The sequence below is a fragment of the Balaenoptera physalus genome (assembly GCF_965194825.1).
Source record: "Balaenoptera physalus genome assembly, chromosome: 5".
Classification (NCBI taxonomy): Eukaryota; Metazoa; Chordata; class Mammalia; order Artiodactyla; family Balaenopteridae; genus Balaenoptera; species Balaenoptera physalus.
In genome coordinates, this window is record NC_138884.1 from 60,995,214 (window position 1) to 61,008,138 (window position 12,925).

General features: G+C 39.1%; 1 protein-coding gene and 1 long non-coding RNA gene across 2 annotated transcripts in view; one reads left to right on the forward strand and one right to left on the reverse strand.

The window, feature by feature from the left end:
- The window catches only part of LOC309661845 (uncharacterized protein), a 114,383-nt gene extending 106,540 nt beyond the window's left edge, over positions 1-7,843 (forward strand). Inside the window, exon 5 of the mRNA XM_082463986.1 lies at positions 7,816-7,843. Within this exon, the coding sequence (XP_082320112.1) occupies positions 7,816-7,828 (13 nt within the window). The 3' untranslated portion in view covers positions 7,829-7,843. The remainder of the gene's footprint in view (positions 1-7,815) is intronic.
- Positions 1-12,925, reverse strand: part of LOC309661903 — a 1,098,809-nt gene that overhangs the window by 365,027 nt on the left and 720,857 nt on the right. The window lies entirely within an intron of this gene.

Consider the following 12,925-nt stretch of genomic DNA (forward strand, 5'->3'; position numbering starts at 1 on the left):
TTTTGGAACCTCCATACTGTTTTCCATAGTGGTTGTATCAATTTACATCCCACCAACAGTGCAGGAGGGATCCCTTTTCACCACCCACTTTCCAGCATTTATTGTTTCTAGATTTTTTGGATAATAGCCATTCTGAATGGTGTGAGGTGACACCTCGTTGTAGTTTTGATTTGAATTTCTCTAATAATAAGTGATGTTGAGCATCTTTTCATGTGCCTCTTGGCCATCTGTATGTCTTCCTTGGTGAAATGTCTATTTAGGTCTTCTGCCCATTTTTTAACTGGATTGTTTGTTTGTTTTGACCTCCATGAGCTGTTAGTATATTTTGGAGATTAATCCCTTGTCTCTTGTTTCATTGGCAAATATTTTCTGCCATTCTGAGGGTTGTCTTTTTGTCTTGTTTATGGTTGCCTTTGCTGTGCAAAAGCTTTTAAGTTTAATTAAGTCCAATTTGTTTCTTTTTGTTTTTATTTCCATTACTCTAGGAGGTGGGTCAAAAAAGATCTTGCTGTGGTTTATGTCAAAGAGTGTTTTTCCTATGTTTTCCTCTAAGAGTTTTATAGTGTCTGGTCTTACATTTAAGTCTTTAATCCATTTGGAGTTTATTTTTGTGTATGGAATTAGGTAGTGTTCTAATTTCATTCTTTTACATGTAGCTGTCCAGTTTTCCCAGCACCACTTATTGAAGAGGCTGTCTTTTCTCCATTGTATATTCTTGCCTCCTTTGTCATAAATTAGGTGCCCATATGTGCGTGGGTTTATCTCTGGGCATTGTATCCTGTACCATTGATCTATATTTCCGTTTTTGTGCCAGTACCATACTGTATTGTACTGTAGCTTTGTGGTATAGTTTGAAGTCAGGGAGCCTGATTCCTCCAGCTCTGTTTTTCTTTCTCAAGATTGCTTTGGCTATTCGGGGTCTTTTGTGTTTCCATACAAATTGTGAAATTTTTTGTTCTAGCTCTGTGAAAAATGCCATTGGTAGTTTGATAGGGATTGCATTGAATCTGTAGATTGCTTTGGGTACTATTGTCATTTTCACAATATTGATTCTTGCAATCCAAGAACATGGTATATCCCTCCATCTGTTTGTAACGTCTTTAATTTCTTTCATCAGTGTCTTATAGTGTTCTGCAAACAGGTCTTTTGTCTCCTTTTGTCTCCTTAGGAAGGTTTTATTCTTTTTGTTGCAGTGGTGAATGACAGTGTTTCCTTAATTTCTCTTTCTGATTTTTTGTTGTTGGTGTATAGGAATGCCAGATATTTCTGTGCATTAATTTTGGATCTTGCAACCTTACCAAATTCATTGATTAGTTCTACTCGTTTTCTAGTGGCATCTTTAGGATTTTCTATGTATAGTATCATGTCATTGGCAAACAGTGACAGTTTCACTTCTTCTTTTCCAATTTGTATTCCTTTTATTTCTTTTTCTTCCCTGATTGCTGTGGCTAGGACTGCCAGAACTATGTTGAATAAGAGTGGCGAGAGTGGGCATCCTTGTCTTGTTCCTGCTCTTAGTTGAAATGCTTTCAGTTTTTCACCATTGAGTATGATGCTTGCTGTGAGTTTGTCATATATGACCTTTATTATGTTGAGGTAAGTTCCCTCTATGCCCATTATCTAGAGAGTTTTTATCATAAATGGGTGCTTAATTTTGTCAAAAGCTTTTTCTGCATTTTTGAGATGATCATATGGTTTTTATCCTCAGTTTGTTAATATGGTGTATCACATTGATTGATTTGCATATATTGAAGAATCCTTGCATCCCTGGGATAAATCCCACTTGATTATGGTGCACGATCCTTTTAATGTGCTGTTGGCTTCTGTTTGCTTGTATTTTGTTGAGGATTTTTGCATCTATGTTCATCAGTAATATTGGCCTGTAATTTTCTTTTTTTGTGATATTTTTTCTGGTTTTGGTATCAGGGTGATGGTGGCTTTGTAGAATGAATTTGGGAGTGTTTCTCCCTCTGCAATATTTTGGAAGAGTTTGAGAAGGATGGGTGTCAGCTCTCCTATAAATGTTTGGTAGAATTCACCTATGAAGCCATCTAGTCCTGGACTTTTGTTTGTTGGAAGATTTTTCATTACAGTTTCAATTTCATTACTTGTGATGTCTGTTTATATTTTCGAATTCTTCCTGGTTCAGTCTTGGAAAATTGTACCTTTCCAAGAATTTGTCCATTTTTTCATGGTTGTCCATTTTATTGACATATAGTTGTTTGTAGTAGTGTCTTATAATCCTTTGTATTTCTGCAGTGTCAGTTGTGATTTCTCCTTTTTCATTTCTCATTTTATTGATTTGTGTCCTCTCCCTTTTTTTCTTGATGAGTCTGGCTAAGGGTTATCAATTTTGTTTATCTTCTCAAAGAACCAGCTTTTAGTTTTATTGATCTTTGCTATTGTTTTCTTCGTTTCTATTTCATTTATTTCTGCTCTGTTCCTTATGATTTCTTTCCTTCTACTGACTTTGGGTTTTCTTTGTTCTTTTTTCTCTAGTTGTTTCAAGTGTAGTGTTATATTGTTTATTTGAGATTTTTCTTGTTTCTTGAGGTGAGAGTGTATTGCTATAAATTTCCCTCTTAGAACTACTTTTGCTGCATCCCATAAGTTTTGGGTCATTGTGTTTTCATTGTCATTTGTTTCTATGTATTTTTTTATTTCTTCTTTGATTTCTTCAGTGATCTCTTGGTTATTTAGTAGTGCACTGTTTAGCCTTCATGTATTTGTGTTTTTTACAGTTTTTTTCCTGTAATTGATTTCCAATCTCATAGCGTTGTGGTCAAGAAAAGATGCTTGATGCAATTTCAGTTTTCTTAAATTTTCCAAGGCTTGATTTGTGACCCAAGATGTGATCTGTCCTGTAGAATGTTCCATGTGCACTTGAGAAGAAAGTGTATTCTGCCACTTTTGGGTTGAATGTTCTGTAAATATCAATTACATCTATCTGGTCTATTTGTCATTTAAAGCTTTTGTTCCCTTATTTATTTTCTGCTTGGATGATCTGTCCATTGGTTTAAGTGGGGTGTTAAAATTCCCTACTATTATTGTGTTACTGTCGATTTCTCCTTTCATGGTTAATAGCATTTGCCTTATGTATTGAGATGCTCCTATATTGGGTGCATAAGCATTTATAATTGTTATATCTTCTTCTTGGATTGATCCTTTGATCATTATATAGTGTCCCTCCTTATCTCTTGTAACAGAGTTTATTTTAAGGTCTATTTTATCTGATACGAGTATTGCTACTCCAGCTTTCTTTTGATTTCCCTTTGCATGGAATATCTTTTTCCATCCCTTCACTTTCAGTCTGTATGTGTCCCTAGGTCTGAAGTGGGTCTCTTGTAGACAGCATATATATGAATCTCGTGTTTGTATCCATTCAGCCAGTCTGTGTCTTCTGGTTGGAGCATTTAATCCATTTACATTCAAGGTTATTATATATATGTATGTTCTTATTACCATTTTCTTAATTGTTTTGCATTTGTTTTTGTAGGTCTTTTCCTTCTCCTGTGTTTCCTGTCTAGAGAAGTTCCTTTAGCATTTGTTGTAAAGCTGGTTTGGTGGTACTGAATTCTCTTACCTTTGTTTGTCTGAAAAGCTTTTGACTTCTCCATCAAATCTGAATGAGATCCTTGCTGGGTAGAGTAATCTTGGTTGTAGGTTATTCTGTTTCATCACTTTAAGTATATCCTGCTACTCCCTCCTAGCCTGCAGAGTTTCTGCTGAAAAATCAGCTGATAACCTTATGGGGATTCCTTTGTATGTTATTTTTTGTTTTTACCTTGCTGCTTTTAATATTTTTTCTTTGAATTTAATTTTTGTTAGTGTGATTAATATGTGTCTTGGTGTGTTTTCCTAGGGTTTATCCTGTATGGGACTCTCTGTGCTTCCTGGACTTGGGTGACTATTTCCTTTCCCATGTTAGGGAAATTTTCAACTATAATGTCTTCAAATATTTTCTCAGACCTTTTCTTTTTCTCTTCTTCTGGGGCCCCTGTTATTCGAATGTTGATGCGTTTAGGGTTGTCCCAGAGGTCTCTGAGATTGTCTTCAATTCTTTTCATTCTTTTTTCTTTGTTCTGCTCCTCGGCAGTTATTTCCACCATTTTGTCTTCCAGCTCACTTATTCATTCTTCTGCCTCAGTTATTCTGTTATTGATCCCTTCTAGTGTATTTTTCATTTCCGTGATTGTGTTGTTCATCTCTGTTTGTTCTTTAGTTCTTCTAGATCTTTTTTAAACATTTCTTGTATTTTCTCAGTCTATGCCTCCAATTTATTTCTGAGATTCTAGATCATCTTTACTATCATTATTCTGAATTCTTTTTCAGGTAGACTGCTTATTTCCTCTTCATTTATTTGGTCTTGTAGGTTTTTACCATGCTTCTTCATCTGTGACATATTTTTTTGCCATCTCTTTTTTTTTTTTTTTTTTATGAGTGGGATTGTGTTCCTGTCTTACTGGTTGTTTGGCCTGAGGCTTCCAACACTAGAGTTTGTAGGCTATTGGGTAGAGCTGGGTCTTGGTGCTGAGATGAGGAACTCCATGAGACCTCACTCTGATGAATATTCCCTGGGGTTCTCTGTTAGTACAGTTGTTTGGACTTGGAGCTCCCACTGCAGGAGCTTCCACCTGACCCCGGGCTTGTGAACCAAGATCCCACAAGCTGCCGGTTCACTTTGTGGTTCCTCCCGTCTCCTTGGGCATCAGAGTCCTCCACCAGCAGCTGGCAGGTGCCCTAGTTGTGGGCTCTTTAGTTCTTTCGTGCTTATGTAGTTCCCATTCCAGATTTTAGAAAAAATAATTACAAATACTCATTCTATAGGAATTCTTTTAGGCTTAGAAAACAGATACCTTATGAAAATATTTCTTAAACTTAGGAAGCATGCATTCTTTGAAGTTGCACATATACATAGAGGTGTCATCATGATGATGTTTTCTTGTAAAATGATGCCATATTTTCCTAGTGACCCTTGTTCTAGTATTTCTAATGGAAATAGAATCTCATCAAGCCTCAGAATATTGGCATTGATGGGACCTTTTATTTTACATGAGTCTGAAGCTTGGTTTGGGAAAAATATTCTGAAATCTGGAAAGATTTGTGACTCTGAGGAAGAGAGTGATAAAATATCTAAGATATTTTTTAGTACACTATTCCCAAATGAGTGTCAGCTGAGTTGAGGAAAGAATTCCAAATGGGCTGTTTCTCCAAGACTGAGAAACTGCATTAAATTTTAACCTGTTTGCCTATAAGACATTTTTTTTTTTGGTTTGTTTGTTTGTTTTTTTAACCTCCAAACCTGAGCTCATCCATGTGTGTATTGGACTTGAGCTATTTCCTCCATGTTGGAAATGCCCTTCCCAGTGTGAGATGCTTCTCTTGACATGCATGAAGGTAAAGACTTGCTTTGACTTGGGCAAAAAGCGAGGGACAATGAACACTTTACAGGCAGTTCAGGCCTGGAAGGCAGGAAATTACTTAGTGCATGAATCAATATTTAATTAGCTCCTCCTGTGTACAGAGAATGATTCAAACACTAAGGAGAATAAAGAATGTTCTATTAGTTCACGTTATCTTCTTCTTGTCGTATGCCTATTTTCTGATTGAAACCTTAACATAAAAAGAGAAATTCCTGTGGGTCACTCTATTAGTCTGTTTGGTAATGTTCTCAGATTTGGGTTAATATTTCTAACTCCCAGAACATATAAGTCATCTACCCAATCTACAACACCACTCAACTTGTAGTACTCAGGATTTCCCCTTCTAGATTTATGGATGCTTTCTAGATGAGCCATAAGAACAGATAACCCATGTGAGTGTCTCTTTTTCAGACAGAAAAATGTCTACAATCATTAAGACTGAGTTTGACTTTCCAGTGCCTGCCTAAATCCAAAGTGTGCATTTCACTCAGTTGCTAGATACTATACTGGTTGTACAACTCCTCTTTCAGTTACGGAATGCAAGGTCTTGTGCCCAATGCACAGTGAGGGCAAATAAACGGAAACATCAGTGTTTGGTGCAGAGAAAGGTTTACTGCTGGGCCAAGAAAGAAGAACAGGTGGCTCATGCTCAAAAACTCAAACTCGCTGATGGTTTTTGGGGAGAAATTTTACATGCAAAATTTGGGGTGAGGGCTGCAGGGTGTGTGACTTTCTTCTGATTGTTTGGTGATGAGGTAATGGGGCAGTGTTCCAGGAATCTTGTGCTCAGCCTGAAGTTACCATTCTCCTCCTGGGTGGGGGCCTTAGTTACTGCAGAAGAACTCAAAGATATTGTTATGTGTATTCCTTCAAGAGGAACCAGAACCTTGCTCCTTCCCTGGCCTATTGTTAATTCACTGCTCCTCCTTTGTTTCTGTATTCCCTCCCTTCCCTGTTTAGCAATCGTTTGAATCTGCCTTTTGGAAATCAGGGAAGGTCTAGGAGGCTGGATGAAGACTCTTTCCTACAGACAAGAAACCAGAAACAGGGGAGATGGAAAGAATTTGTATGGAGGTGGGGGGGAGGGGGTCCCCACAAGGTCCTGCTTGGTTTCATTTCCCATTCTTTTCCCAAGAAATCCATTAGAATATTGACATACAAGCCAAACCATTTACTGATTTCTTCATTCATTTATTCAACAGTATTTATTGAGTATCTTTTGTGTCTGAGCACCAGGGTTACAAAGATGAGTAATACAGGTTTCCTGACTTTGAGACACCAAATATCTAGTGAGGAAAACAGACATAGAAACCAGCATGATAGGACTATATGGTTTGTGAGTTAACAGTGTTACCGAGCTCAGTTTTGGCTGCTTGCTGCTTAAAGCCAATAATTGAGAGGCGAATGTCAGTAGGAAGGAAGGATGCTTTAATCAGAAAAGTCAGCAATCTGGGGAGAAGGTGGACTCTTGTCCCAAGACCAGCTCCAAAGATTCTGCTCAGCCATGATAGTTTTCAAAGGGAAAAAGGGAGAAATAATCTCAGTGAATCATTGAGGCAGGAGGTTGTGTTCTGCATCACTCTCCATTGCCAGCAGACTGGCTGATGTTATCTTGCCCGAGTGATCTGCCTGCAGGATTGCTAAGGGGGGTGTTGAGGGTAGAGAGCTAGTCATTCTTTAACTACTTAATTCTTTATTCTTCTTTTATCTAGGAAAAGAGTCAACAGGTTAGGCAAGGCATGGCGTGTGTTCAGGAGAGCATAAGTCAGGAGTTAGTTTAAATTGCCTAGTGATCTCATTCTTATAATTAGGTTCTTTCAAGGTTAGAGGGGGACAGAAGTGGTGTGCAAACGGGAAAGGGGCAAAAGAGCTGCTTTCAACAGAAATATGTACAGAGCTGGAGGAGTCAGTTGCCTTGGGATGAGAAGGGGAAAGTGGAACATTTTGGCTTCATCTTTGATCACCCATGGGGAGTTTCCCAGGTAGAAGGGAAACCTAGAGAGAAAAATATGTGCTCAGAAATTGTAATTATTTAGCCTGTAAGAGCATTGTTTCTTTGGGGATGGATAAACAACGAGGTTTAATGTAGAAATTGATAAACATTGAATGGCCGGTTTTCTTCCCAGTGGAGTGAGATTCCTGAAGCAAAAGAAAGGAGGATGGTTCTTATCCAGAGAAACATTGCAAAATCAAGTGGGCTAAAGACAGTTTGATATTCATGCATTTGGATACTTGCTTTTTGCATTAAGTTTGTTTATCAAGCTCTAATTTAAAATTACTTCAAGCCCCAAATATTCCTTTGGTTGTGCATATATTATTGAACTGGGACAGCATGACTAGAATAATCTTGGTTTGACCATATCTTTATTTGATTTTTCTCTTTTTCTTCCAGGATTATACACTGATTGTGAGCAGCCAGACCAAAACCTCTGTGGCCAAGAACAAGGACTGGGTGAGCCAAGAGTGAAGGGGCAAAGGATGTTATATGACTCTGTGGTCAAGCCAACAGCATGTTTGGCCTCATTGCATGAATAATTGCTGAATTCTTTAGAATAGGGGGACTCAGGTAAATGAGTGCTCTTGTCCTCAACTGACCACACTGGAGGTCTATGTGGCCACTAGCCCCCACCCTATTTTGGATAGGCTGTGCAACCCAGGGAATAGAGAAAGCTAGAACTAAATCCTGTTTTGGCTTTCTTTGTAGATTGAATTCGTTATTGTTGTTTAAATTTGTTTTTAATTTTTTCTTTCGTTCTGAGATTTCCCTTCATTTTCCTATTCAAAAGGAAATCCTCCACATAAGTGTGTAGGTCTTTGGATGCTGCTGAGGGGAAAAGAATGGAGAGCTTACTTTTTAATGCTTGTTATCATAAAATATATTATAGTTAATATTTTGGGTGGTGAATGAAGTGGATCGACTAACACGTGTGTGAACATCTTCTTTGCTCTTAATGTGTTAGTTGAGATAGGAACATAGTATGTCAGAGTATTTATGAGTTGCTTTTACCCTGGAAAATGTGCTGGTGCACTGCATTGGTAATATCAAAAACAAACATTTCAGTGTAAGGTGTTTTCTAGTCCTTCCATCCTTTGTATCTCTAAACACATTTTTGTTTACCCTGCATGATTGTAGTGGTACTCCATAATCCCCCTTTGTTTCCATAAGCCATAGGTAAAAATTGCTCTCACTAATCCATGGTAGCTTTCATTTAATTAATCGTATCTTCTAGACATTTTTTTCTCTTCTCTTTATTAGGGCAGCCATCATTTCTACCTCCCTAAGAAAAACTGACATAGAGAATGAGAAATAGGAATCAAGGCACTAAAGTACTTTGCAAGACCTACAGGGTGAATATGTACTTCTTAGGAAGCAGGATCAGATGATACTGTTAGAAGAACTCTACATTTATTAATTCAATACCCATAACAACCCTAATCCCCAATTTATAACTCCCAGTTTTCAGTTGAGGTAACTGAAACCTAGAGGTTATAAATAACTTGCCCAAGGCACAGTTGAGTTGCTGGAGCCTGAATTCAGGTACTGTGGGCTCTCAAACATTATGCTACAAATAACTTGTGATTTTAGTGCAAAAGAAAATCAGTTTTCTTGATTGAGTTTAATTGGTAAAGTTGATTGAGTTTAATTGAGTTTAATTATCTTATAAAATCTATTTTAATTTTTCTGATTTTATGAAGAGGACTGATTTAAGTGTACTTACAGCTACTGTACTTAGTTTCAAAGATATGAAATCAGGTGGCTGTACTCTGGCACACTAAGCAGCTGTATTGAGACTCACATGACTAACAGTTGGCTGGACCCCACATCTGGTACTGGGCCACAGTAAGCACGCCCCCCTGACTGAACTCAGAGATTCAAAACATTCAGTCTTTGCACATTAGCAGGCTTCTGCTTCGTTCATACAAGGGTGGATTTTGCATAAAGTACAAGGCAAATATGCATGAAACTTTTCAGAGGAAGATTGCGTTTGGAGAGGTATTTCATCTTCAAATTATTTAAATTGGACATTGTTAAGTAGTTAGAACAAACGAAAACTTTCATATGTTATGCAAATTAGAAATCATGCAAAACAATATGATAAGAGTGGCTATCGCAACTCCCGTAAAAAGAGAATAATGAACAGTACATAATAAAAGATGCTATGATTGGATGCTTAGGTTCAAAGATCATCTGACATTTACTAGCTATATGATATTAAAGTCATTTAACCTCTCTGTGACTTAGTTTCCTCATGTGTAAAATGAGGATAATAATGGCACCAATATCATATAGTTATTTTGAGTAATAAATCAGGCAATATATAAAAAGCATGTACAGAGTGCCTGGTACAGAGTAAGCCCTCAATGTTAGGAATTACTGCATTCTTGAGAATGTGTATTATGGATTGCTGTTTGTCTTAATTGGACTTCAACCAATGAGTGACTTCAACCAATAAGAACTTATTAGTGAGCCATTTGTTTATACCTGCTATCAATACCCAACTATTAAACTGAGGTGGTAGTTGATGTTGTATAGGTTTGTTTACAGAGTGACTTACCATGGTGGGTGGCTTATGATACAATTAAAAGAATATAAAAGGGGCTTCCCTGGTGGCGCAGTGGTTGAGAATCTGCCTGCCAATGCAGGGGACACAGGTTCGAGCCCTGGTATGGGAAGATCCCACATGCCGTGGAGCAACTAGGCCCGTGAGCCACAATTACTGAGCTTGCGCATCTGGAGCCTGTGCTCCGCAACAAGAGAGGCCACGATAATGAGAGGCCTGCGCACCGCGATGAAGAGTGGCCCCCACTTGCTGCAACTAGAGAAAGCCCTCGCACAGAAACGAAGACCCAACACAGCCATAAATAAATAAATAAATAAATAAATTAAAAAAAAAAAAGAATATAAAGTTCTGTGAATGGGTGAGTCTATGACAAGGCCAGAAAAAAATTGAATCAATATAGGCATAATGGCAAAGTAAAATGACTTTGGGAAAATACAGTTTGTCTCATGTCAAACTCTTGCCCAGGGCCAGGCTAGTTCTAGAGTCACCTCCAGCTTTGATGATTTTAGTTTATGTTCCACTGCACAGGCAGGCATTTTGAACTCAAAGATATTTTGGTTTAGATGATGATAATAATTTATAGGACTTAAATCAATTCTAAACTGTCCCCCTAAAATATACTTCCAGTAATTCTGATGCTGGCAATATATCAGCAATATATGAGAAATATAATGGTTTATTTGTCTATTAAATCCCTTAATTAAAAGTGGATTAGAGAGGAGATTGGTTCAAGATGGCAGAGTAGAAGGATGTGCTCTCACTCCCTCTTGCAAGAGCACCGGAATCACAGCTAACTGCTGAACAGTCATCGAGAGGAAGACACTGGAACTCACCAAAAAAGATACCCCACATCCAAAGAAAAAGGAGAAGCCAAAATGAGACGGTAGGAGGGGGGCAGTCACAATAAAATCAAATCCCATAACCACTGGGTGGGTGACTCACAAACTGGAGAACAATTATACCACAGAAGTCCACCCACTGGAGTGAAGGTTCTGAGCCCCACGTCAGGCTTCCCAACCAAGGGGTCCACCAATGGGAGGAGGAATTCCCGGAGAATCAGACTTTGAAGGCTAGCAGGATTTGATTGCAGGATTTCAACAGGACTGGGGGAAACAGAGACCCCACTCTTGGAGGGCATACACACAGTGTGCACATTGGGACCCAGGGGAAGGAGCAGTGAGCCCATAGGAGACTGAACCAGATCTACCTGCTAGTGTTGGAGGGTCTCCTGCAGAGGCGGGGGGTGGCTGTGTCTCACCGTGAGGACAAGAACACTGGCAGCAGAAGTTCTGGGAAGTACTCATTGGCGTGAGCCCTCCCAGAGTCTGCCATTAGCCCCACCAAAGAGCCCAGGTAGGCTCCAATGTTGGGTCGCCTCAGGCCAAACAACCAACAGGGAGGGAACCCAGCCCCACCCATAAGCAGACAAGCAGATTAAAGTTTTACTGAGCTCTGCCCACCAGAGCAACAGCCAGCTCTACCCACCACCAGTCCCTCCCATCAGGAAACTTGCACAGGCCTCTTAGATAGCGTAATCCACCAGAGGGAAGAGAGCAGAAGCAAGAAGAACTACAAACCTGCAGCCTGTGGAACTAAAACCACATTCACAGAAAGAAAGACAAGATGAAAAGGGCTATGTACCAGATGAAGGAACAAGAGAAAACCCCAGAAAAAAACAACTAAATGAAGTGGAGATAGGCAAACTTCCAGAAAAAGAATTCAGAATAATGATAGTAAAGATGATCCAGGACCTCGGAAAAAGAATGGAGGCAAAGATCGAGAAGATGCAAGAAATGTTTAACAAAGACCTAGAAGAATAAAAGAACAAACAAACAGAGATGAACAATACAATAACTGAAATGAAAAATACACTAGAAGGAATCAATAGCAGAATAAGTGAGGGAAAAGAACGGATAAATGACTTGGAAGACAAAATGGTGGAATTCACTGCTGCGGAACAGAATGAAGAAAAAAGAATGAAAAGAAATGAAGACAGCCTAAGAGACTTCGGGGACAACATTAAACACAACAGCATTCGCATTATAGGGGTCCCAGAAGGAGAAGAGAGAGGGAAAGGACCAGATAAAATATTTGAAGAGATTATAGTCGAAAACGTCCCTAACATGGGAAAGGAAATAGCCACCCAGGTCCAGGAAGTGCAGAGAGTCCCATACAGGATAAACCCAAGGAGAAACAGGCAGAGACTCATAGTAATCAAATTGGCAAAAATTAGAGGCAAAGAAAAATTATTGAGAGCAGCAAGGGAAAAATGACAAATAACACAAGAGAACTCCCGTAAGGTTAACAGCTGATTTCTCAGCAGAAACTCTACAAGCCAGAAGGGAGTGGCATGACATATTTAAAGTGATGAAAGGGAAGAACCTACAACCAAGATTACTCTACCCGGCAAGGATCACATTCCGATTCCATGGAGAAATCAAAAGCTTTACAAACAAGCAAAAGCTAAGAGAATTCAGCACCACCAAACCAGATCTACAACAAATGCTAAAGGAAATTCTCTAAGTGGGAAATACAAGAGAAGTAAAGGATCTACAAAAACAAACCCAGAGGGCTTCCCTGGTGATGCAGTGGTTGGGAATCCGCCTGCCAGTGCAGGGGGCATGGGTTCGAGCCCAGGTCTGGGAGGATCCCATGTGCCACGGAGCGGCTGGGCCCGCGTGCCACAGCTACTGAGCCCACATGCCTGGAGCCCGTGCTCTGTGGCAGGAGAGGCCACCTCAATGAGAAGCCCGCGCACCGCAACGAAGACCCAACGCAGCCAAAAATAAATAAATAAAAACAAACCCAAAACAATTCAGAAAATGGTAATAGGAACATACATATCGATAATTACCTTAAATGTGAATGGATTAAATGCTCCAACCAAAAGACACAGGCTCGCTGAATGGATACAGAAACAAGACCCATATATATGCTGTC